At 38.2% G+C, this 27,887-nt stretch overlaps 1 protein-coding gene across 1 annotated transcript in view; it reads right to left on the bottom strand.

Annotated features, from left to right (window-relative positions):
• Positions 1–27,887, bottom strand: part of shank2b (SH3 and multiple ankyrin repeat domains 2b) — an 85,512-nt gene that overhangs the window by 13,571 nt on the left and 44,054 nt on the right. Inside the window, exons 12-16 of the mRNA XM_057329254.1 lie at positions 22,508–22,650; positions 22,005–22,115; positions 14,976–15,057; positions 10,638–10,720; positions 9,418–9,542 (exon numbers count right to left, since the gene is read on the bottom strand). Coding sequence (XP_057185237.1) covers positions 9,418–9,542; positions 10,638–10,720; positions 14,976–15,057; positions 22,005–22,115; positions 22,508–22,650 — 544 coding nt within the window. The remainder of the gene's footprint in view (positions 1–9,417; positions 9,543–10,637; positions 10,721–14,975; positions 15,058–22,004; positions 22,116–22,507; positions 22,651–27,887) is intronic.

The raw sequence follows: 27,887 nt of genomic DNA, 5'->3' as shown, positions 1-27,887 counted from the left end.
CTCTCAGTATGTAGCAGGTTGGTAATGAGATTTGGGCTCATTTAGGAAGTACTGGAACCAGATGTAGATAAAGCTCACAAAACAGTACAATCTCACCAAGGCCACTTCATCTCGATAATCTCATTACGCTGGACTCGAGCCAAATCCCATGAAGCTCAGCTATCAGGACCACAACCAGGACATGAAAGGTTTACTCAACCTTATTTATGCTTCAACCACAATTGACTCTCTTTATTGAAACACAAATGCAAAAATTCGGAAAAATGGATGGATGTTGACAATGGATGTTGGGATTCCCACTCTAAACAACAAGAACTGTCAATTTAATGCATTAAAGTGTAATTAATTATATAAAAAAATACACAATTGGACAAGGGCCGGTATGAGATTCTGATGGTATGATAACCTTGAGCCAAAATTTCACGGTATGGCGGTATTACGGTTACTGCTGCAAAATGTGGTCTTTTAAACAGACCTGCAAACTCGGAATGATGTCATAAAAATCCCTGATCCTTATCGGCGTAAATTCTTCTAAATGTGAATTTTGTCAATGATTTAAGAGATATCCTTAAAGCTAACATATATACACGAAAAACCAAAAAACTTCCATTTTGACTTCATGAACACCTTTAAAATGTAGCGACTATCCTGTTTACATTTACATTTATGCATTTTGGCAGACGCTTTTATCCAAAGAGACTTACATTGCATTGTACTATACATTTGTTTCTGACTATGTGCAATCCCCTGGGATCAAACCCATGACCTTGGCGTTGCTAGCACCATGCTACAACCACTGAGCCACAGGAAAGCTATTGTTAAACAGGAACATAAACATAATAAAACAAACAGTTGTTTAAGCCTAACTGTTGTTCGGATATGCATAATTTCTAAAATCACAAATGCCAGACGAAAATGACGTAAACTGTCCAATCAGAATAAACTTTGAAAGGTGAGTAATCGATGACAGAATTGTCATGTTTTTAGGGCACTGTAACTTTAAGAGTTAACCATGCTGATCCGAGTCACTGTGTCAAAAAACTGAAATCAGGTTAAAGACGGCTTGGGATGCAAAACTGGATTTTGGTAGGTGATGTTTTAATACATACGCATATTCGCAAAGAATCACACAGACGCACGCACAGAACATCAGTTTGCAGTTGTAAAATTATCGGTGGTCTTTCTGACAAACATTACTTGAATGTTTGTGCTTTCACGGTGCAATGAGACATTACAGAAACACGATGCACACACAAATCTTGACTGATAGATGTGCGTGTCATGTGGCAAGCATCCCACACTTGATTAAAATCTGATGAAATTAGCAGCCGGTTATCCTCTCCGCACACGGTTAGCACACAGGAAATAAACCATAAAACGTTAAGCCTTCCATTTGGCTAATCATATCGGTTCTGCTCAGGGTCATTCTGGTCAAACCCTCCACACACAGAAGTAAATACGTAAAAAAGACGTAAGAACTCAAAAACCAAATGTACTTTACTGCTTCTCAACAGACCCCAAATGCAGCACACAATGAGCCTGTGCTTGCTGTGCTTTTCAAAGAACATAGAGGATCTTGTGTACTTGTGAGGGCCAAATTTATGAAAATCTCTTCAATAATGTAATGCGGCATGTCAAAAAACGCCATGTGAGGACATCTTCACTATTGTAAAGGTTTATAAAGCAGGCAAATCATATTCTGTCTCAAATCTAAGGGGGGCAGCATTCACGTGCCGTTCATGCAGCTTAGCATTGTGAGCGTGTGTTTGTGTGACAGAAAATCTACAGGGACCTCCATATTTCATAAAGGATGATTTTGTGTCACATCTGGTCACTTCCAGAAGAATAAAGATGTGTGCTGCACACGCGCACGCACGCACACACACACACTTATGTATACTTATACATACAATACTTGTTCTCTAAACCATTATGTAACAGTTTATGTATGTGCAACCTTCTGGTTACATAATGCCACTCTAGTGAACTAGGAGACCCCCTCCAGGTATCCTGACATAGACCAATGAGAGACTAACTACTAGTAACAGAAAAGTGAGAGTGCACGAATGAGGGAAGACTCCTGTTTTATTTAGGACACCAAAAACAAGGAACCACCCATCTACAGACCAGCACAAAAACATCTACTCTAAAATTATACAGTATATGACTGACAAGAACAGCAGGAAGAATTATTTATGAGACAGGTTAGAAAAGAAATAGAAGCTGGAGCTGATTGAGCACATGCTCATAACTAGGGCAGGGACTCATAAGTAGGTGACAGGGACCTGGATTCAAGTCCAGTCTGTGTTATTATGACCCCTGACTTCTTTGCTGTCACCGCTAATTTCATATTGACTCCAAGATGTCCTGAAAATAAAAGGTAAAATAAAATGACAACGAAGGAACGTAAATGTATGCCACCATGCTTTAGCAATAGGCATGTGCCAGTATTAAATTTCCATGCTGCGATTAATTGATTAAGGTTTCATCGCGGTAAACGGTATTATCGCAGTATTCAATTCTATGAGAAATGCAGGTTGAAAATATAAACAAACTTCAGTGTTTTCCTCTTGATAACAACTTTATTTTAAATAATAAAGAGAACCTCAAACATTTAAATATAAATAAAACAACACACAGTAATGATGTATAAAGTGAGTTTATTCAAACAGAATAAAGTGCAAACTGCAAAAGAACAACTTTTGTTAACTGCTTTTAAATATACTTATGTATGTACAATGCTAGTACTACAATTCATGTTATTATTATTATTATTGTTTGAATAACAAGCCAAGCCAGTGTGTTAACTCTTATAGCAAGCTAAACATTTATAAACAGCAAATTCACTCACACTTTGTGAAAGTGTATGACTTTATTGCATTCAATCAACGTATAATTAAAATAATTATTCTGCCACACTGTCAAATTTCATTACTCGGCTTACTTTTAACCCAAAATATTTCCAAACCTCAGACTTCACCCTTTTAGAAGGGGGATAAATCGTCGGCAGCGTTCCTCCTTCCGCCATGCTTCCTCTCCGTGTCGACACCTGTACACGATCCGGGATGCCTGCACGATCCGTCTGCGCATGCGCATAATGACGTAGTAAACAACGTCACGGTTTCCCTACACTATTGGTATCAAGCATGCGATGAAACACTTGACGGCCATAGCCAGACAGCACAACTGGCGGCATATTTTTGTAGGCTACCTTGTGTTTTTCATTTAACAGTTCATGGCGGGTCTATTTTGATGTTTTAAAATGTAGCTTACGCTATGCATTACGATGTGTTTACGTGGTTGCCAATCCAAAATAATAAAGGAGTTGTTACATGAACATACACGATTTTGGTTACATGTGGAATAAAGTCTGAGTCTTGAGTGTCTGTCACTGCAAACCTTCAGTTTCCTCCATACTCCCCTTTGCGATTCATTGCTGCATGGCATTAGGCCTACTGAACTTGCTGTGTTTCGATCTGAGGTCTGAGGTAGTATTGTCAAAGACGGTTTTTATTAAAAGCTGCTAATATTAGTTAACTTTAAATCGACTCATTTTGTATTAGTATGGGTCTATATATAGGCTAATATATCTATCTATATAATCTAAATGAGGAATAATCCCTTCAATGGTGTTTACAGAACACAATAAGGAACATAATATGCATTTCTGCCTAGACTATCTGCACTTACATGAAGAAAGAACTACAAACAAGTCTGGGGAAACGTTACAGAGTATTTCAACGCATAGTGTGGTTTAGATCAGAGTGCGCATTCCTACGCAGCATACACGCAGTGTACTTTTATCCGGTTGATGAAAAATAAACAAATACACGTTCTAAAAAATCTATATATTTTCGCGGTATTTGAAAGTGCCCGCGATAACAACATCGTGCTAATCCATTACCGCAATACCGAATATCGGCACATGTCTATTTAGCAATCTTACATAAATTATTGCGCAAGCTTGTGTCTTTATATATATACATGCACACAATATTATAAGTGAAAATTTCATCACTACAAATTTACAATATAATTTTAAATGAAGATATACATTTGAAGTGCGCCGATTATAAAAATGTAATAAATGTAAATAAAATAAAGAAGTATCTGCTTACTGCAACGATCAATAGAAATCAATGAAAACAATATTGGCTGCTATCAATACGGTCACGATATATCATTCACCCTTAATAAAAATAATTCAGCTCAACAAATGCACACGGCTCTCATCTCTTAATCCCCAAATCAAATCCACTATCATTCCCAAACACAACCCCACACCAACGCCGTGCTCTCTAATACGATCTAGAGAGCCTACAATCACTGCACCTCTGGCCTGATTTAGAGATTTACACAAAGTTGTCAGCGGACAATCATCCAATGCAGATAAAACTCCATCCTTTCAAAAGCAATCTCCCTCTTCTTGGTGATCTCCAGAAAGGAGGGCACCCTTTTGTCTTGAGTGGGGATAATTAAGAAGAGCACTGGGAATCATCTTTTTACAAGCACACACACACTTTTACAAGACCTCATCCATTTTCCCACGTGCTTTGCTCGCCGAGGAAAAGGCGGCATCGGCTTGGCCTGGCTTGAACTTAAAGAGAGGTTACATGAAGAGACCTCTGCGGTCAAGTCCTCTATAGAAGAGATTATACACAAGATACTGTGAATGACTCATTGAAAGGCTATGGAATTTTCATGAAGGACAAAGGGGCTGACTGAGGCCAATTTAAACTGCACTCAGATTAATAGTACAAACACTGTAAACAGTAGGGATGTAACTATTCACCATGAGCCGGCTGAAAATCGATTATAATGTGTGACGATGTGTGACGATTCAAATCGGTTGAGGTGTGAACTGAATCGCAATACATTTTTTGAACAGCAGGGGCCGCCATGTTCACTGCAAACCTAAACGTGGACATGCTGATATTTCTTAAATGCAAAAAAATCCAAGAAAAGCACAGACAGTATTAGTTTGTTTATATTAAAGAGACTTTCTATTATTAATTTGTTATAAAATTGCAGTTTAATTTTGTTGTTTGAAATAAAACAATTGTATTATACAAAGAAACGTGAAGCATTTAAGAAATAATGCAAGGGAAGTTGTTAATTTCTAATTTGTTTCAACTCATTTTGTAAAAATAAATCGTGAGTAAATCGTGAATAAATCGCATCGTGAGATCAGAATCGTGAATCGTTACATCCCTAGTAAACAGTATTTCTGTGATTGTTTCCTAATGTAGGGTTACTTTACAGTATATGCAACGTAAAACTTATAGACGGTTTCAGCAGCAACAACAAAAGAAAGTTATGTTGCCCAAACTTAACTTCCGGTAGACCTCTGCAATAAATCAATAACTGCTGAGTAGCATTTAACTAAATACAACTAATATTCAATAAAATATTAATAAAAATGATTATTATTAATATAAATTAAATCTAAAAGAAACTGTTAGACCGGAAGTTAACTTTGGGCCAGGTGCATGCGTCTGATGAAACAGTCTATACTTAACTGACAGGCGCTTATTATAAACTGCTTTTGTGTTGGTGACTTTCATTGGTTTACAATTTTTATAAAAAAAAGTCATTTCCAAATCTGAAATGGTCACAAATATTAACTACATATAACCAAAATATGCCTAAAAACAAATGGAGGGGAATTGGATGGCGTGGGTTAGGCCCTACAATGCAGAAAAAAAGGCAACTGCAAAACCAGATTTTAAAGTTCGGATCTAAGATCAGCCCTGTGACTATCAACAATAAACATGTCTTACAATTAATCCTGCAATTTAGGAACTATCAAAACAAGGTTTGATGACTGAAATAAATCAAACACTGCAACTAACTCAAAGATGACTGCAACAAGATGTCTTTTACTTTTTTCTTTCTAGCATGTAAAACAGTCATTCCCCTTTAAACCCCAAACACCCGAGTGATGGAATCCTTCAAGCAGGTGTATTTTTGTATCAATACAAACAGTAAAAGATCTGTTTACATGCGGCCCAGTACTGCACTACAACGGAAAAAAACCCTCAAACTGCTACCTCGCTTTCATCACTGCGCTCAGACACAATGCTGGTGCCGTTGCTAGGCAACCGTTGCTCTGTGTTACAACATGAGACCTGGACCATCATATGCGTGCATGAGGCAGGTCCGTAACATCACCAGGTTTTGTTATCCCACAAGTATTATAAACAGGGTGATCTACTCCACGATGTGACGCATTCCACATCTTCTAATATGTCATCCTCTGTTCCGACAAGAGAAACGCATGAACAAAGCCAAAATCTGGGCTGGTGACTTTAAATTTAGTCACAGCAAACACTGTGTACTGTTCTATACTTGGTTTGTAGTGCGTGAGGAGCAGCTTTTGGTGACAGGTTGTACGTATATCAGGCCATGAGGATGCTTGCAGGCATCTCCCACAGTCCACAGACTTCCACCCTGCTGGTTCTCTCTGTGCACAGTTCTGGAGAGTGTATTACTGACAAAAAGAGACAGCCAGCCATCAGCAAATATGCCATCATTTTTCACGTTTCTAACGTATAACTAAATAAATGTATTTTCCGTATATTTTCGTATAGCATGATGACAATATTTACACCGACACAACTGCGCTGCTTTTCTAAACAGCTCAGCATTTAAAAGAAGCCGATGCATCTTGTTTCAGGTTGTACATGACCTAAATGCAATGCATACACAGTTCTTCATACAGTATACAGTATATAAATAAGACCATTCTTTTTTTTATTGAAAAGTTATGTTCTGGCTTGTTTGGACAGATATAATTATTTTAATAATTGAAAAGAAAAAAAGGTTGCAAGATTTTGCTCCAACATGTGATTACACATCTCATCCATGCTTATGTTAACCAGCGGCTGAATAAAAGCTTCCATTCCTTTTTAAGCGATGTTGATAAGCTTTGCAAATGTTTGATTATTATTTTATAGTATTGATAACGTGAATTTACACTATTAGCTCTTACATACAGAAATGTTTAATGTCAGTTTTACACTGCACAGGGATCATTCGGAAAGGGAGGAGTAAGTAAGATGCAAAAAATGCTTTAACAGCAACCAGATGAGAGTAGAGAGAAAGATACTCATGCCCACACACCAAAGGCCAGTGGGTGTAGATATATTTTCAGTAAATCCATAACTCTATTTTCTAGCTTCCTGGTTGATCACCAACACTCTTCATAAGGTACACAGTATAATCGGTTTCTTGTAGTTTCTTTCACACAATAAGACTTTCAAAACCTCTAGCAAATGTAGGAGTGAGAATTCAAAAGGTAGAACAAATAGCTTACTTAGTAGATATTTACAACTCACAAAGCATACTGCGAGCATTCACCACCATTGTAATGTACTGTATTTGCTTTAAAACAAGGTCAAGTTGTCTGTGAGTTTTGCCTTGCTCAGCTCGTAAGGCTCGATCGGCCCTGAGCCACAACACATCCATACACCAAGGTGTGAGAGAGCAAATCGGCAGCATCGCAACCTTATGTGGGCAGTGAAGCTTGTCTGGCTCCTGAGGGATTGACGGTCAATATCATCGACTGGACGATTAAAACGTGTTTATTGTTTCCGTGGTATTTGGGGGGAAGTGGCGATGAATGCATTTATATAAATAAACACTCACACTCTCCTTAAAATGTTAAAGGTACCTTTAAAAAGGGAAAAAAAGAAAGTCAGAATGCAATATTGCATTTGTAGAATAGAGACACTGAGGTGTGACAAATTATTTTGTGAATACAAATATGTGCTGCAATTAATAAGCTGATAAAAGTGCATGTACGCCTGTCAAAAACACAAAATTGAATTAGTAAATTGCTAGTTTTAGGTGAAGAATGTCATGACACATTGCAAGATGGGTCATTAGATGCATCGGATGTTAGATGCGCTCCATGTTTATGTGACTTCATGGTCATCAAAGTCCAAAAACGATGAGAATTACATTTCTGCATCCAAATTCAGATGTAACTAACAAATTCTATCTTATGTACAGTACAGTTAGATCCTGGATTACCATGAGAAGATAATAATTAATGAAATCTTAGCCACTCATGAGAGCCAATCATTTTCCTCCCTCCTCAGCCCCATCCCTGGACTGCAGAGATGCTGGATCTGCTCTGTGTGCTTTAACGCAAACTGAGTGCTCACCTGAATTTTGCATGCAAATGAACTTATTTTGCTGATGCCGAGAGGACGACGCGGTCTCCGATGCTTTCATGTCTTACGGTCAGTCTTTGCTCAAGTGTCAGTTTCACCAGAGCTCTGACTTCAAGCAGGGCGGTTTTCCAGAAAAATCGCAAATGACATCTTAATTGTTTCGCCTAGACAGTAATGAGATACGTTTTTATCTCCTGTTTCTTGTTCCAACTTCAAAACGACTTGGTTATATCACACGTCTGAGTTTTAGCGAAGGTCTCAACGTCACACACTGTGCTTAAAATCCGCAATCAAAATTTGTAGATTTCATTATAAAAGCTTCCCATCAAGTTCCTCCAAAATCAAATTATATGAGCTACGGTGTCCATGTTCCTTTGAAAGCTATGTACTCGTATGTCAACAAATGCCCCATTAAATTCTATTTCTCCTTAAGGAGAAACTTCAGAGAAAAAGTGATTACTTAAGATGTTGCTAAAAGTCTCTTGAGCTGTGCCTAAAACCATAACAGTGAGAAGCATTTTCCATAGTTTTAACCAAGTCACGGTGTTATCTGAGCTAACAAGAAGGTTTATCCTGCATTTAGAATGAAAACAATCCAGTGTGATCCCTTATCGTGACATTTCTCATCTGCCTCCGCTGCTTTTTTGGCTTGACGGGTTACAGATCCAGAGTACTTCTGAGACATTAAAAATTTACAACGTCCAATAAATGCGAGATCACTCTCAGACAACTGCGCCAAATTCGACGCTCAACTTCTACAAGGAGTTGGACTGATAGATGATCCCTGGTCTGACATTTTCAACTTTACAATAAATCTGCAGTGCCAAGGCTACAACCCTTTTCATTACAAGTGTAAAATGAAAAGCAGGATGGAATACAAAGATTAGAAGTTTAAACATAACCCAGACTGCCAAAACACAGGAAAACTGAGATTTACATAGGACACATCACACGATTCCTTCTCTGCTTTTTCCAGGAGCGCGCATCTCCCGCGTTTCTAAGCTTCTCTCTCTCTCATTAAAGATGTAACTGTGACCTTTCCTCATATTCACAAGCCCAGACTCTGCATAAACATTTTCCTGTTTGTTCAACGTGTCAATGATTCAGCAAGCCCGGTATGAAGTTCCCCTGCATGGGTTGGACATCACATCTCAGCTATCTGGGACCTTCAAATCCCGTCAGCAAGCAGTGAAGCTGGCCACAGAACCGCCACGAAGCTTGTGGAAACCCAGTTAAATACCTCTATGAGGAAGTCTCCCGTCCTTAGACCAGCTTTCCATGCCACCCCACCCTCATCCACGGACTCCAAATACTGCAAAGCAGGGAAGGCCGGAGTGGGTGTGAACTCCTCAATGGGTGTATCAGCTAAAAATCCAGACAAGAGGAAGCAATAAAAGAGATGGTAAGGATCATAAAATACAATGGGATGGTTGTTTTGGGCACAGGTGAAACTTAATCATGGACTGCGTGACATTTACAATTCCTCTTTAACCTAGTTTTTGGCTAGTTTAGGATTAAGTTAATGCAAGACAAACGGAACATAGCATGCTTTATATGAGAAACACAATATATGTCAAGGAGCGCCTTGATAGCACAGTGAGCATAAAGCTAAACACGATACATGATGCAAGCTGCAATGCATTCATCCAATCGAATAAAAAATGAATGCAGTAGTTGGGACGTTTATATAACCAGAGCAAATGCATGCACGGTTGTCACCACTGGTCTGGAGCCTGACAGAACACAGCATCGCAGGAAGTGATGCAGAGAGCAACCACAGTGCAGCACCCTCAACTCAAAGCGTTCTGTAGTGCACTGGCTTGTGTAGAAACTATGGCATTGCATTGCGGTTGTGGATGGGGACTGTGACACATCAGTGTGAATGAATTTGTGCATTACTGCATTGCACAGTAATGTTTGTTAGGACTTACATATCTGATTCATTTTGGATTTGAGCATTTTAAAACACAGATTATGTGATGTAAAAAAAGAGGCCAGTGAGGTTGACTGTCAGCAAGCCCCAAAGCTAAAGTGAGAGCTCTAATGCAGTCCATGTCCCCAGTGACAAACCCAAGCCAAGCACATGGACCAGGGGGTGGATGGTGGGGGTCTGTGTTTACACTTCACAGATTTGACAAAACCACTTGAATTCAGCAATGGACACACACACAAGTGATGCACGCGAGGACTTTGTTCCCGCATCATTTCAGAAGTTGTCGACATGGATGCAATGCATGCAGCTGCAGCCACGCAGGCACATCACATCAAGAGCGCGCGCGATGACGCGGTTTGAAACCAACAAAAATGACGTTAAGTGAGGTGGATTTTAAAAGAAGACAACACGAAGGAGGGAAGGGAAATAAGAAATGAATGACCGACACAACGAATGTGTACAACATGAAGTCAAGAACAGACGATGAGGCGGCGGAGACGGAGGCGAGGAGTCCGTCTGTTTCCTACCTTTAGCCCCTCGCAGCACGAAACCGAATCCCTCGTTATCCTTCTTCTGCAGCACGACCGTCTTTTCGTTGATAACGCAGTCGCTGTGGAGAAAATTGCGCGCATAACGACCGTTATTGCAGCCTATCATCCTCATCATCGCCACCGCGGCGCGCGCGGAGCGATGCTTCATTCTGACAGGCGTCGGCTGAGCGGAATTCATCATTTTTTGCGACGATGAGTGCTATGTAAGAGTTGTAACCGCTGCAAAACGATTTTATCTGTCGAAGAAGGAGCTGTGACACCGGTTAAGAGAGGCAGGGCCCGTTAGCCGGCGAGATAGCGTGTCGTAAGCGCGAGACATAACCGCCGGATGAAGGATGAAAATCACCAGAGGAAAACATGAGCGGTAATCTTGGAGGAATGGGTATGGAGAGAGAGAGAGAGAGAGAGAGAGAGAGAGAGAGAGAGAGAGAGAGAGAGACGGTTTACAGTGCCACAGAGAAAGAGATAGCGCGAAAGAGAGGGGAAGAATGTGTGCATGTGTGCGCGCGCACTGGGCAGATGAGCGCGCGACTAATATATATAGCCTTTCTATTTTTTTTGTCGGTTGAATGAAAATATGGGTTAAATGTCCTTGTTGGGAATTCATTCTCTTTAAAAATAATTAGTTGCTCATAATCTTGTACAAATACGTCACAGTTACATAATACAGGGTTACAAATGAATACATCGGATCTATTAATGGATCTGGTTCTCGCACATGCACAGAAAGTTTCTGCACGCTCTGAAAACACTTCAGCCGATTTACGTAAAGCTCACTAGTACCGAGAGAAGTATGTAACCTAAATTAACAATTTAAGAAATCATTTTCTACAAGCAAAAGGTCGGATTAATCAACATTTTCAACGTGTTCCTATTGCACCGTTACACAGTAGCCTAACCTTAAGGTGTAGTGCAATGTAAATTCTGTCATCTCCTTTCATGCCACTCTAAACATGTGCACTATTTTACTTTAGGAAAACTCAAATAGATCAAACTTTTCATCCACAATTCATAGTAACCATGGTAAGTGTAAATATGTATGTATGAAGAATGAGCTTTACGAGTTATAATGACCAGAGTAAGATTTCCCAATTAACAACATACAGTTCCATAAAGTTCAGTTTGTTCTTCATAAAAAAAACTATCATATGGATTCAGAACACTTAGAATTAAGCAATCAGAGCACATGGCCTACTATCTTTTTTCCTTTTTTATGCTTTTTGGAACTTGACTGGACTGGCCACTAGATGTAATTATATAGAAAAGATATGCATGCATTTTCTTTAAAATTCTCTTTTTGTACTCTACAAAAACTAGCAGCATACAGAGGGGGGAAATGAAGACGAACAAAAGTTGAGTTTTTTTTAACTATTCACAAATTCTTAGAATCTAAAATTCGGATCAAAGCCATTCAGTTTGACATGCTCAGTAAATAATAATCAGAAAGCTTTTCGCATGCCATTATTTTATTAATTGCAATTTATGGGTATTTATCTTTTCCTTTTGAGTAAGAGACAGAGAGCAATTACTGGAAAACAAAACAAGTACTCATTAACAAAGACTAAAAGCAATTTTGCAGGAATACCAAAAATAGCAGTTAGAATATTTGGCATATGATAAAGTACAATTTAACTGGTTGTGGTTGTTCACAATGACATCACAACATATGTATGCACCATCAATATCCTTTCCCAAAGCACACCCCTCATGCAAACACATCATTAAATGAAAGTGTTTAACATAGAAGGCATAAATAGGCTCTATTTGAGCAAACTGAACATTGAGAAGAGTACATGTTATCTGCAGTCTAAGATATGAAGTTTAAACCTGATAGCAATGAAATGCAAATTTCCCATATTCTTCCTTTTTACCTGTATGATAATGGGGCTTACTATCTTTTAGATGGTGTTTTAAATCCATTCGATGGCCTGGAAACCAAGCCTGGATGCTCAATGATACTGCTCAACTGCTCAGACTACAGTCAATGGCAAAGAGCCAGAGTTTCAATTCTACCCGGTACATTGTCTTCATTTCCATTTGTAAATGGGATTGTGGTCTGTGCGATTTCATTTTATTGCACCTTGACTGTGACCTTAAAACTGATACGACTATAAAGATCTTCAAATAAAATCACTTGAGGTCATGTACAGTGGCTGTGGTTTTAATTAATCGAGTGGCCCATGATAAATTCACCTCTCTGAAATCCCATTAAAACTTCTGCAAAAAAAAAAAAAGAAGTCGTCATGTTGACAAAAAGGGCTTAACCCGTGACCACAATATTTACTTACTTTACAGTCTTAAACTATAAGATCAAGTCTTATTGAATATTAAAAGAGATCAGAGCTCTAAAGGGAGAGTGCTGACTCTCGCAGAACGATGCATGGTTGTCATGGCAACATAATCTGCTTTGAAGGGGACACTGTGGCGATGTCATAGAGCAACAAGGTCATTAATATCCCGGCCTGTTAGAAGGTGCTCAATAGCTGGGAATTATTATTTGCTCATAATTCATTTGTTCTAGTGTGGTTCCCGAGCAAGGTGATCTCGTTCCAAACACTTTTGTTGTCTCATAGAGAACACATACAGAATGTGGTCCATCATAGACCAGAACCAGTATGGTCTTGGACCACTACCAGGCCAATATGTCAGGTTGGTTAGCTCTTTAACTAAACTTATGGGTCTCTTAAAATCTCTCAAGCCTGATCTTTTTATAAAGTATTTTCATAACTGCTAATAAATCACAATATCAACTGAAGTAAATCCACATTTTCTCAACACAAGCATTAAACCAGTAACAGGACTGACACTGCTAGCAGATATCTGTGGACAAGAGACTAAATGCTAAAGCAAATTCACCTAAAGCACCTATGTCCCTCTGTCCGCCTGTCACTCAGGCTCCCTGCAGCAGGAAGTAGTCGGCACTGCATTGCCATGGACTCTCTGTCTCCATGACAACCAGCTCAGAGCGAGGGGTGTGTCAGCTGGGTAGGAGTGAAGCCGGATGCAAGGGGATCTGTCTCCTTTTTGTCATTTTAGCACCCCCCTTCCAAACTGCTAAAGTTCATAGTATTGCAAAAACAAGCACTAGATCAAAATGATGAAGTATTGATTTTATTGCAGTACTAGACTTAAATGCAAATGATCAAGGAAATCAAAAATGATTCCATCACAATCCATCTACATTGGATATGTGCACAGACTATGACCTCACTGTGGGTTAAATTGTGCCTAGTTAAATTGGAAACATTTTGCAGCCACATATTATGACATCATAATGTCACAGGGCGATTTTTGAAATGCCATCAAAATGTCTACATGATGCAGCTACTACCCGAAGCTCAAGCGTTGCTTACATAACCATTTAGAGATAGTTTTCACACACTTCAAACCTTTATTCCCCGGTGAATAACAATGTGGCGCTTGGTGTTAAATGATGGTGAGGTGGCAAAGTTTGGGGAAATTATTTTGATGATATCAAATTGATAAATAGATGAATGAGCAGGTAAACTGATGAATGGCACTGCTATAATAATGACCTTGTAAGAACAGTTGCTTCATACAAACCACCCACTTTAAATAATACAGTAAAAATAATAGAAACTTCTCTGACTACAATATTAATGTTATATGTAAAGTCATAAATGAAGTCGGGCACCAATAAACAGAACGACTGCTACAAAATAAATTGTACAACCATATAAGGACTGTATATTAAAATAATTTGCATTTCCTTGGCTGCAAAAAACAGATCACATGTTAGTTGTAGAAGGAGAGATGTTATTGATTCTAAACTCAATCCATTTACCATTTTGCCTGCAGGTGCCTTTAAAGGCTAGTGAGCGGCCGATCCCATAATACATCACTGACCATGAAAAACTGACTAATGATCTGTTTCAGTCAACTTCTTTCCTTTGACATTGTTGATTGATAATTTAACGGTCCATGGTTTGTTTGGCTTTTAACGCAAATAAGGACAAAACATAATTAGAATTTTTGAGGCAAAAAATACTAAAATAGCAATATACTGACATTAAATACTGAAGTCTAATGCTATTTCGCCCTCTTGCTTTGGGTGGTCTCCTCTTGATCTCTTCTTTCCTCAAACTCATAAACTAACTGAAAATATAAATATAACTAACTGATAATATCGCAATCTGAATATTTTATGAAATAACAGTATTTTGACCCACATATATTTCTGTAGTGGAGAACTCAATTGAATGTCATGTCATATCATGTATTGCAGCTAAGCCGACAGCCCGACACACTTTAAAACATGGTCAGGAGGATTAGAAAAAAATTATTTAATCATACCTTGATGCATCAAAACTGTCATAAGATCCCACAGTGTAGTGTCGAAAGAGCTTTCGCCTCTCTGACCGGTCCGCCCGAGCATCTGTGAAGACATAGTTACACAAAATTCACTTAAAATCAACCTAATTGTGTAATATTATAAAGCTGCATATTGCTTAGAATCTATAAAATTGCTTTAAAGTTTTTTATTCGTTCATTTGTTTTACATGTAAACGCACTGTAAGCTACTGCTGAAACTTTCTGGTGTGACTGGGTTTAAACACTTACCCATCAAACTTTAAAAGTCTAAAACATCACATTCAACAGCATTATCAACGCTTTCACACTGAATATAAAATGTGCAAAAAGAATAAAAAAGCAACAGTTTTCGGTTTTAAGGTTCGGTTGCGTAATAGCATAGGATTAAAAAACTGTCTAGTCACAAAATTGGTCTCACTGTGAGCCATATGTCACCACGTCCCAGGTGCCACTTTTTCAACAAAATTAATCATTCTGTGAATGTGACACCAACTGTGCTCTAGAAAACAAATTAATAGAGAAACAAAAGTGCTTACAGTTTCACCTTGACATGCAAATTGTTACAACTGAAAATCAATACCAGCATGAGAAACGCCACACGCAGCTTGATCGGCCTTGATGGCCGTAACGTAACGCGCGATTGTAGAGCGATCAAATATTGAGTTCACAAATCACAACACCGAATCCAAAATAAACAGATGGCAAAAAACGACACAGCCCTACTAGTGCTACAATAACTATACCACTCTCCCCATTTAATTGCAACCAATATAAAAACTCTTTGTGAGACAGGGACCATTTGGCCCACAATGGAGCCAAACAAGACGGTCCTCAGAGGGAGCTCAAGAAGGCCAAATATTGACTGCGTTTTATGGAAGGAACGATAAGAGCCAACAAAGCTAATGAAGAGTTTTTTTATGCTGTTGAGATTAATCGCCTGTGTGGCACCACTCTTAAGATGAACCAAACATCTCGGGGGGGGGGGGGGGTGTTCATTCAGGGCTGTTCCCATGGCATCATGTTTGTCGAGGTTAATGGGAAATTGCATCACAATCAAGCTTATGACACCTACACAGTGTTGCTTACGTTTCCATGTGCTGAATCATGTGCATAACATAACATATATCATATCTCATATGATATGAGATATGATATATGTTATATCATATCATAACATATCATAACATATAACACATAACATAACATAACATAACATAGACTAGCACTTTTTAATACTTTTTATTGGTTACATGACAGTGACAAATATAAAGGGAGATTAATAATATTGATTTTTAAAAATCACCAAATATATTCATATAAAAAATGATTATTAAAAATCACCAAATATAGAGATAACGAGGCTTTGGAAGGACTGCAGTGATATAATACAATACAATATAATATATTATATTATACTTAAGCCAGATCACTTTGATTACACAAAAATAAAAACTAACGCTCATAAAAAATAATAAATATCATTTTTATAAAGAATAAAAACTGCTCTTGATGTTCTGAACCCATATGTTATTATTTTTCGGTGGAGATGCAAACGTTTTTGAAAAATCAAATAAAAAACTACGGTACATCAATGTCACCAAAATGCCATTGGTTCTTGCATGTGTAGCGTCTACACACAGCACTGTTGCTGAATGCAAACACAGTTTGGGAGGAGGGCACGTTTATCATTGAAGAATAATTATGATTAAATATGATACTCAACTGGCGCTTCTCCACTGTGCATTCTTGCAAAACGATTCATCAAAAATTTCTACTTTTGTCTTCCATGAAAAATGGGTTTGGCGTAACAGGAACAGTGAATGAAAATTCAGGATGAGCAGCCATCGCTGTGTTTGAAGTACTTACAGTATAATGACAATACATATTATTGAAAGGAAAGGAAACCCAGTAAGAGGCTATTTATTGCATAATGAGACTGATGAGGAATTTGTACCGTGCAGGCTGTGGCTTCTAAACCTGCACCATTTGTATTGTCCTCTGCGGTTCTGTTGATACACGATGATATCAGTAGTCAGAAGGCTGCGTGGGATTCAACACTTTCCCCTTCCAACCTACTCACTGGTTAGCTGTTAAAGTTACAGACGCGCAATTCTTTGTTGAGCTGAAACGTTTTGATGTGCAAACAAAAGAAGGTTTGAATTCAGCACAATTCTACAGAGACATCCGCTACGACTGCTAATGAAAGATGTCCACCCAATCTGTCTGTGGTTTCTATTGTATAAAAGGCAGTCTGTGCTATAATTTGATTAAAATGCAACGGTGTAGCTGCGAGTGTTAAACAGAATGAGGTAGTTAACTTTTAAAGCTTCATCATGGAAGAAAAACTCAATGGCACTTTTTGAAAGTAAGCACTTGGGGCATTTCAAAACTTACAGACACACATACAGAAACAAAACAAATCCAATTAAAATGCAAACAGTATATATTCCGGTGCATCACGTTAAACTCAGATCAAAACCGATTCGTTCGGGTGCAGTGAATCATCACGCTCCAAGCTTGACATTACCATTTATAGACGTGTTCTGTCAGGTTGTACATTATCCAGTTTGGATTGTGCAATGCAATACCCGATTCAACATGATGACATTTTGCATAAAAATGAACAGACTTTAGTATCCAGAGACGTTCGATGTTATAATTAAAAACACCGGCCATCGTATGTACTATAATATAGGCTACTGTCATGTCTCTTTCTCTTTTTTCTGTTTCCTTCTATTTCTCACATCCTAATGGAACACCCTGCCAGCTTTCTATAGCAGAGCCACTCGTACTTGACACAATCGTTGTTCCTTGGCGGACAACGCGAGAAAAAAGCTCATTCGACATGACGGCAGGCGATGATGACAGTTGCTACAACACTGGATTTTAAATCACAGGGGGCAACTACTGTAGCTCTGTGGCTCGCTTGATAGGACGATAAAAACTTGAAGACCACCACAAAACTTTTCAGGATAGTGCTGGAGCGCAGCGCATCAGTGAGAAATAACCACTTCCGATCACAAAGTGAACTCGACATATTTTTTACTCAAGTGACAATGCAAAAAATTGAAAACTGAATTAGAAAGATAGAAAAAATCATTATGGATCGTGTTAAACATTCCTCTAAGGCCGTGTGAGCAGATACTGACAATAAGAAGTTGTCTCAAAAACAAACTTCAATTAAAAAGCAGTACAAATGACACAAAAAAGTGTCTTCCAGAACAAAGTATTTGATGTTGCATGGACATGCACCTGCAGGGCATTTAGCTTTATCCGATCTTTATCGCACACAATAAACAGTGCTGAAAATAGTATCGACAACAGGCTGAAACTAATAATTCACGCAACATTTTAACGCTCTCAACAATTACGCCCATCAACACGGAGCAATTACTTGCCACACAAATCCTAAAGCACAAACCTTCAGTTTTCCATACCAACGCTAAGCATACCTCCAAAATGAACCTTCTTCCTAGATCTGCTAGTTTCGTCCATTGGTCCCCTTAAGTTCAACCAATCCAAAAAACGCACAATTCTCCTCGCCTGAAGGGGGGTTGGCACTTTTCTCTAGCCCTCGGGCCCTGCTGCCTAACTTCCCATGTCCAAGAACTCTTGCATCTTGCGTGCACAGGTGAGGACTGACCGTCAGCACCGCACGCAGACGACAACTGTGGCGTTGAAAAAGATTGTATGTAAGCTCTGTTCTCAGTGCCGTGAGAGCGAGAGAGAGGGAAAAAAAGATGCCACAAAAAGAGGAAAAAAATCTTACCAGGGCCCACTCCTTAGCAACAGGGTTTGTACAGTGTAGAGCATGTTTCCATGGAAATATATCAATCAGGAATGTGCATGAGTGTTGCTCGGAAAGGTTCAAGAGACTTCAGCAGAATACTTGTGCTTTTACTAACCAGCTGACGCTGCCTTTAACAGTACGAGGTGTTTTTTAATATCGCATTAGATGAATTTGAAGTGGGAAATCCCGTTTGCTTTCTGAGCTGTGTACAGTTACCTGTCAGATCTCTGTTAAAAAATAAGTCAAACTGTTTCACGCTATTCTTCGATAGATGTGATTACAATAAGGCAGAGAGCATTGCCATGGGAACAGATCGTCTGTTTTCTAAAAGCTACAATTTCATTCAGTGAATGAAAAAAAGATGTCCTTGTAACTCTTATCTGACCTGAAAACAAGCGTTTCATTCCATGTTTTCAATTCTCACGACTTCTTATAGTATTGTAGTAGCTATGGATTTCAAGGTTGCAATTTTAAACCAATGGCTCCCATTATAACCAAACATTTCTCACCTTTTCATGCTGCAGCCCTAACAAACATGGATGAGGTTCAAAAATGCCCCAGGTGATGCTTCTACCAAACATAGCAGGCATTTTCACCTCGGATTACTGCTTGAATTTGTGCAAATGTGTGACAAGTCAATCATTTGCAATAACATAAATTCTTGCGAATATCAGGAACAAAATGACTCTTAAAAACTTGCAGATGAAAACAAAATTTACTCATCAATTATGCATGAATGATTGGAACATACAACACATTTAAAGTGGTAGTTTATCCAGTTTTTTTTCATAATTTTCTCACATCAACTTTCCAAAAATGTATTTCCAGAAGAAGATATTTTGAAGAATGTTGGCAACCAAACAACCTTGAGACATTTCTAAACATATCTTCTTTTGTGGTATAGACGGTTTCAAAGCGACAACGTAAACAAACGTAACTGCGTGCGCATGCATGTGTTCGTGGACTGCCCTTAACTTCCGATACACATTCACAAACAATAGAGTGCCTGTAGATTACTTCTGATAACAAGCAAAAGAAACCGAGAAGAACAGTTACTTGGCTAAACTTTTCTCTCCAATATTTCGAATTTAGGCTGCGATGCCAAGTTCAACCGCTAGATGTCAATGTACCATACGGTTTCTTTAAATGCGACCGAACTACAGGACCCATTCAGCAAATTGTTTATTTAATAAAATGAACATACAACAAAATTCAACCAATCATTTATTTAATACAATTATTATACAATAACATAATAATATAATTTAATATTACAATAAATTAAATATAATAGAAATAGTTATCTTATTAGACACTAGCCAAACACAGACCGGAAGTTAACTGCAGTCCAGGTGTGCGCGTCCGAAGAAACGGTCTATTTGACAACATGAAGGTGAATAAAAGATGACAGAATTTTTGTTATGTGTGAACTATCCCTTTAAAAGTGATACATATCATTTTTTGCTAAAGACGGCTTCAGCGGCAAACAAACATTATGTGGCCCAAACTTCCAACTTCTGGTAGAAAAAGAATCAATAACTGTTGAGTAGTTTTAATAGTATTCATATATATTCAATATAAATAAACAAACACAGACCAGGAGTTAACTTCTGCTTGTGACACATTTTCCCTTTAAAAACACTGCTTGTAGCTTAGCCATATACACGCAGAACTACATAACATCTTTAGGGCAAATATCACGCTCTATCAAGTAAATGGTGTTCTTAGATCTTACAGTCTGAGAGCGGAGTCAGCCAGACTTTCTCCCCAGTTCAGCCAATGAGTCACATGGGCCAAAAACCTCTAGGCCAATGACAGCTGTCGTTCGCCACACCTCCATTCTGCACGCCACATGCTGTTGTGAGCATCTCTTCTGAACGCTTCCATTTGCCACGCATTGCTGCCAGTTACTCTCTTACTGTACACGGTCATCATAGCCAACAATCTGGACTGAAGCAAAGAATTGTATTTGCAACAAACAAGTCATTTTTGTAATTAAAGATCACAGGATTCAGATTTGAGTTGTGCGAAATCTTTAGGTGGAAAATTTTGAAAAATGCTTCAACGCAAAGCCTTTTTACTGTTCCATTCGACGAACTCGACAACTTGTACAATAAATATTTATACACGTACATTTAAATGTACTGCAAAAATGAAAGTATAATATGTATTGCAAATATTGTCCATATGTATGCATAATTTGACATATTTGTGAATATTTGTTTGGGACTTTAAATTGGGTCACATAGTTTTCACAGCACGGCAGAGAGTAGATTTATCTGCACAGTTACAAAAATGTATTGTACAAGTTCACAGATTCAATATTGCTGCTCTTTCACCTCCATATTACAGCTCTGCACTGTTAAGGTTTAATAAAGATTCAGTTCCACTAGAGCTGATTCAGGATGTGTTTCAATGAAGAAAACCTCTGAACGCCTCTATAACACATCCAGCACAAACACACACAGTAGTTGCACTGATGTGGAAGGCATTCACTTGGCCCAAAATAACAACTCCCAACTCTCTTGCCCTTGGTCCCTTTTGCCAATTTGCACAGAAAACTGTGTGTGTGCAACAATTCTACTAATTTTTCTATCTAATATCTAATATCTAATTTTAGACACAACTGTACTAGACTAATGGTATGATTGCTGTCAAGTGTACTGCCGCCCTCTGTCTAATTTGGATATAATGCACAAAGTGTTTATTCGAATGGTGACAGATGAACGTGAGCATGTGATCTGAGAGGTGGACGTGTTCGCTTTGTGGCCTAGATACAAATGAAGACTAACTGAATTAACAGCCTGCTATAGCTGCAGGGCTTCTCAGATATTCTGCGGGTTATCAGAGCAGCGGAAAAGAATAATACAATAAAGGGCTTTAATTTGTGGAAAAACTAACTCATTTAAACTCTATTCATATGAATACATGATCAATACAATCAACATTCTGTTCTTGTCTACTAACTTCATACAGTGGCCGCTATCTTCCAAGCTTTAAAGCCTCAAGTGCGCATGGACAACTTTTGAGGTATTTTTAAGATGCATTTCTGGGCTTAATGCATGCCATGAGTATTCTAAGATGAATATCATCTTTATGTCTCACAAATGAAACAGGTTTGAAACAACATGAATGTGAATAAATGAAGACAAAATGTTTACAAAATGTTTTTAAAATGGCCATGACAGTGAATGAGAAGTGGTTTGTGTGTACACACTCACAGGGCCTGTCCTCGGGTTTGCTTGGGATCTCTTCCACACATTCCGCTGGGAACCAGCCTACATTCCCTCGAGCGCTGCCTTCCCAGAATCCTCCTTCTCCAATACTGAGAACTACGTGTAGAGAAAAATGATGGAAAGATCAAAAACAGCCATCCATCATTTACAACAACGTTACTATACCAGTGCAAACAAATGTAATACACAAACGCGGTAAATTTTATTAAGTCTCTCTTGTGCACCTCATTCGATTTGTGAACTATTGTCAGATCTGACCAGCGATTCTGATGCCCAAGGTCAGAATCTGTGAGTTTATTTTCCATATGCCATTTCACTACCAATAGCATATTGCGTAAGTGTATTGCTTTTAAAAGTTAAACTGAAATGCAGCATCATGGTTGTGTGATTCGTAAAGTTCGTCTTTGACTTTTATGCTGTGCCAAAGCTTTAGATAAAAGTAAACAGTGGTTCAACACCCACACTGGGTTTGTTAGAGAAGCATTTACCTTTGACTCTGTCATTCTTGTATAAAGCGATTTCCCCCTCTGCCTGTGGTTGGTAAGACTTCACCACCACGTAGTGTCGTCCTGGCACAGCACTATACAGCTTGCGTTTGGACCCTGGGGTGTCCATACCGGAGTAGGCGTCCCTGTTGGCACAAGGACTAGTGAGAATACAAGCGACAAAGTCTTAAAAAATATAATGAATAAAATGAGGTCACACATACAAATATAGAAATCTTTCAAATAAAAATGAATAAATTAATAAAGCAAATTGTAACTAAAAATTCTTCTTCTTCTTAATAATTATAATAATAATAAATGACAACAACAATAATTATTATTATAATTTTAGTCATAATTGTGCCTAATATCATCATGATTTGTTCTTGTACAAAAATTAACAAATTAATATTTGACATATATCAGATATATACAGAATATATGTGCTAAAGCATTAATTGGTATTAAAAGGATTTTATGTTCTTTCCATTTAGTTATTTAAGGTAAATATTAATGATTAAAAAATAAGATATTCATTTATATGCTTTAAACAACTCAGTTTTCTGTATGGTCTGGTTTGTGTCCATGAAGAGGTACTTAAGCTTTACTAATGGACCTGTGACGGTACATAAAAAAAAAGGAAAACTCATTGACAGCAGCCATACTAGTATGCAGTGATACGCACTATTAAAAGTAAGATGGCTCCCTCTGCTGGATACCCACCATAAATATACATTATTGCTGGATTTGCTTCCAGACTCAAAGGATTCTGAGAGTAGCCCTGAGCCATTACCTTATTCAACAGAAAACAGTACCTCTGTTCAGCTTTGGAGGCCTGTCCTAAAATGACTCTCTGTAAACTCTGTGGGAGCAGACGGCTCCAATCCAAAAAAAACTTCTTCTGTGCGAAAATGCTGACATTAAAAGCCAGTCCCGAAGATGTTGTTAATGAACGTGTTAATGAGGGCGCGATGGACCTGAAAATAACGCAGACACTCTCGCTGCAAAAGAACATCTAGTTTTCGGTAATGATATGCATAATCTCCAAGGCACATATCCTTATTTCCCCTTGACTTCAGCATATAAATGGCAAGTGTTCTTGGATTGACGGAGTACAAAAGCAACCAAATGTTCATTGTGTAAAACAGAATTCAGACTTAATTTTGTACATTTTTAAACAATGTAGTGTAATAAATGTGTAAAAGTGAAAGATACCATATATTTAAGTAAAGATTAAATCAAAATGGGAAAATCAAAATAGATGCATTGTCATTAATGGACTTTTATCCCAATGTACTGTGTATGGAAATGTATTTTACCTTATTATCTATACGGATAAATTTATTGTAGTAGCCTAGACACGGGTTATTCAAGTCACTCTCTGTTCATACATGACATGCCCTGCCTCACAACCTCTCCAGGTCCCCTTAGCACCTGAAGACTTCTGCCTACAGGTGCAGATGGAATTGGGACAAAGCACCTACAGTACATATGCCCTCTATGTGCCTTTTGCTTTTTTAAGCCTCCACTGAGATCCTGTCAATGTCACCGGCCACCCAAAGTCAACATACCCAGATTAGCTTTCTTGCATAAGGATAATACAGATGTGATGTTTGTTTAGAGCTCTAGAAAGTGTTTACATGCAATCCAGACCTAAACATATAATTTCTTAAGATCTTAGAAAATTTGAGACAAAAATATAAGGGATGGTTTACTTCCCAAAATAAATTATGTCATCACTTAGTCACCCTCAAAACCGGCATGGCTTTCTTACTTCAATGGAACATGAAAAGAAGATATTCTGAGGAATGTCTCAGTGATTTTGTGTTCATACAATGGAAGTCAATGGGGGCCTGTGTTGTTTGGTTACCAACATTCTTCAAAAGATCTTCTTTTGTGTTCTGCAGAAGAAAGAAAGTCAAACAGGTTTAAAATGACATGAGGGAGATTGCATGATGAATTCATTTTTATTTTTGGGAGAACTATCCCAAAAAAACTCCCCAAAGTCGCTCTCTACTTCTAAGTCGCTTTGGATAAAAGCATCTGTCAAATGAATAAATGTAAATTTAGCTCGTTACATTGTATATTGTCTGTTGTTCATATTGTTTATGCTCTCCATAATGTGTATTGTCTATTGTAATGTACTGTCATAAATGTAATGTATATTGTAAACGATGTAGTTTCGAATGTGCATATTGTTTACTAGAGCAATAAATGATCTTCCTATAGTAAAATCACAACCTGCAACACCGGCAACCGCAATAAAATGAGAGACAGCAATGTGAAATGAATATTTACTATTATTATCTGCTAATAATAATCGGAACAAGCGTCATGGGCGTTACAAGTGTTATAAGTTCATTAGCCCAATTGCAGGCAGTTGCCAAGCAACATTGCTATGGATGTACTGGATATACTTCCATTAATTCTATGCAATTAATATAGAAAATAATATATACAGTATGTGTTTCGCGGCTCCACTGTATTTTGTTTCCGTTACTACAGAGAACATACTAGTATGCACTATAAAAAGGCTTCACAATTTAGTTTTGAAGTTTAGTTGTTTTAATGCAAGCTGAATGAACAAATTCAGAAAGTTCAGAAAAACCATTTTTTACAGTGTACAGTATAAACAACAAAAACCTTTAAGCATAAAACCTTTAATTTATGTCAAATCTGTTTTAAAGGGATATGTCACCCCAAAATGAAGATTCTGTCATCATTTACTCTCCTTATTGACATTTCAAACCTGTATAGCTTTTGGCTTCTGCAGAACACTAAAGATATTTTAAAAAATGTTGGTAAAAGAAAACCGTTGGTACCCATTGACTTGCATTGGTTTTGTTTCCATACAATAGAAGTCAATGGGCACCATCGTTTTTGGGTTCCCAACATTCTTCAAAATATCTTCTTTTGCAGAAGAAAAAAGTCACCGTTTTGAAATGACAAGAGGGCGAGTAAATGATGACAACATTTTCATTTTGGGGTGAACCATCCCTTTAAGGAGATCTTGAACTTAAATCTCATATTAATTTCTAAATTTCTATAAACCATGAAACCAATCAAGCTTGACCCTTGAACCTACATGCACATATACCACATAACAGGATAGAAATCTGAATCTGGTCAGGCGACCATCTCAATGCCAACTTTCAAATGGTCTCAACATAAAAAACCACACCAGCTGGTGTTTACAAGCCAATAGGCTGAAGATAAAGAAGCATAAAACAGCAAACCATAAATGAGTGGCTTACCCATTTACAGCACAGCCTATGGCAGCCAAGCGCTCTGCCAATGCAACTAGCTGTCAAACCGTGCTTCTTTCTTATCCAGCTTCATCCAAACACAATTACATAAGCTCGGCTTCACGTCTTATTTTTGGAGGAAAAAGCAAAAGAGAGTTAATGTGGGCTGAGATATTTATGCAAAAGAGGGAGGAAGAAACCAAGGCCAGCAAGTGTTAGATACTGGTTAAAGCGGCACATGTATAGTCACATTCACAGGTCTATTTTTAATCGAGCTTCACGCTAATGTGGAATAAGGTATCAGAGTTTTCACGGCTGTGACTGCCGCCATCCAAACCTTAGTGACAATTACTGCAACGACAAACACTTGGCAAACACATTGCTGTGCTGTCGTATAGTGAAATGATGTTATATTACCGGCTATACGGTTAAACTTAGCTACAGCTAAATCAGGCTTCATTTAACTCTGTATGAGTTCATTAAACACTGATAATCTTTCAGTGGTCTGACTTTGTTTATTTAGATTAGCGCGTTTTTTAAGCCTTTGGATGCATGGCCTGTGACTTTTATGCTGTTTCGCTTGTTCCAGGCCTTCAAGACTTCTGTTATAATGACAAACAAATGTGTAAAATGTAATATCACAGTACTAATTTAAAGTTTTATGTGAAGTGCTGATTTATTAAAGCATGGCAAAAGTATTAACATTCATCAGTCAATAGAATAATCTAAGTAACGCCTAAGTAACGTCTAAGTAACGTCAGAGCAAACACCTTATGTCTTGAAAAAATCCTAAACGTCTTAAATTATTATGTGTTTGAGGGTTGGTTAGTATGCTTCGGACTGTAGTATGCTTCTATCGACAGGCATACAGTACAAAAGTATACATGCACTCTCACTAAATATATTTAAACTGGGATTAAAAAGTACCATGGAACTACTATGGCTACAATGGTAATGCCAAAAATACAACATTTAAACTGTGGCATTCTTTGTATACCGCGCAATACCTGAATATAGTGAACACATGAGTATGTTGGAACCACCACAGTACAATTTTATAAGTGTAGACCTTCAAAATAGAATCTTCAAACTTACAACACAAACAACATTCACAACATGACCTTTCCTGGCAAGTGATAAGAACGCTCCAATTTCTCATGTTTATAGCTGTTGACAAATGGCAATTGCAATATGCTGCTATAACTGACTACATCTGCTTCAGTTCCCTTCTCAGCCGCTAAAGAGCAGCCACATTATCTAATACACCACGGAGTAGAAGACACATAGACACAGAGTGAAAGTGACACTCACGCGCACGCGCACACGCACGCGCACGCACACGCACGCGCACGCAAACACACACACACACACACACACACACACACACACACACACACACACACACACACACACACACACACACACCATACGGACATAGCCATAGCAACTGCTGCTGTAACTAGGGGATGGTGTTCGGTTTGAGCTGCACATGCAGGCGCAAGAGCCAATGATGTTTTCACGGGTTTGACACTGCCACTACCTAGCACACATGAAACATTTCTGCAACATCTCGACACTTTATTTTAGTTACAGTTACCAGAGCATGTTATAAAAACGCAAACAATACCGCTGCAACTTTGAGGTGTTACAAGTATCATTTAAGCTTACAACCCCGGTAGAACGTTTTGGCAATGTTGTGAAAACACCAAAAACAAAATCATTGCAACAACCTAATAAAAATACCAAAACACAACCAAAGTACAACGTTTGTGAAACGTTGTTTTTTTTATTTTTAAAAAGCTTGCAAAACGATTTTGTTTTGGTTTTATTTAGGTTTGTGAGGCTAGCTTGAGAACCAACCAGAAAAACACTGTAGATGCTATCGCAACCGATGTCAAGCACAACAAGCCAATCTATATAGGTTACACCGTGAGAAAAGAGAGGAGAACAGGGTCAAATACCAGAGGAGTTAATTCTTCCTTTTTAAAATGACATCTAATTAGAAGAGTTTTTTGCAGTGGAAGTGAGTAATTGGCCTGGCCCACTTACTGTACCGAGCCTGCTCTCGCGCAAGAACCCCTGTTGAGTGACAAGATTCGCACACCCACCGACACACATGCGTGCACGCAGACGCACAC

This window comes from Triplophysa rosa, linkage group LG3 (assembly GCF_024868665.1).
Source record: "Triplophysa rosa linkage group LG3, Trosa_1v2, whole genome shotgun sequence".
In the NCBI taxonomy this organism is placed as follows: domain Eukaryota; kingdom Metazoa; phylum Chordata; class Actinopteri; order Cypriniformes; family Nemacheilidae; genus Triplophysa; species Triplophysa rosa.
This window is presented reverse-complemented; position numbering and strand designations above follow the sequence as displayed.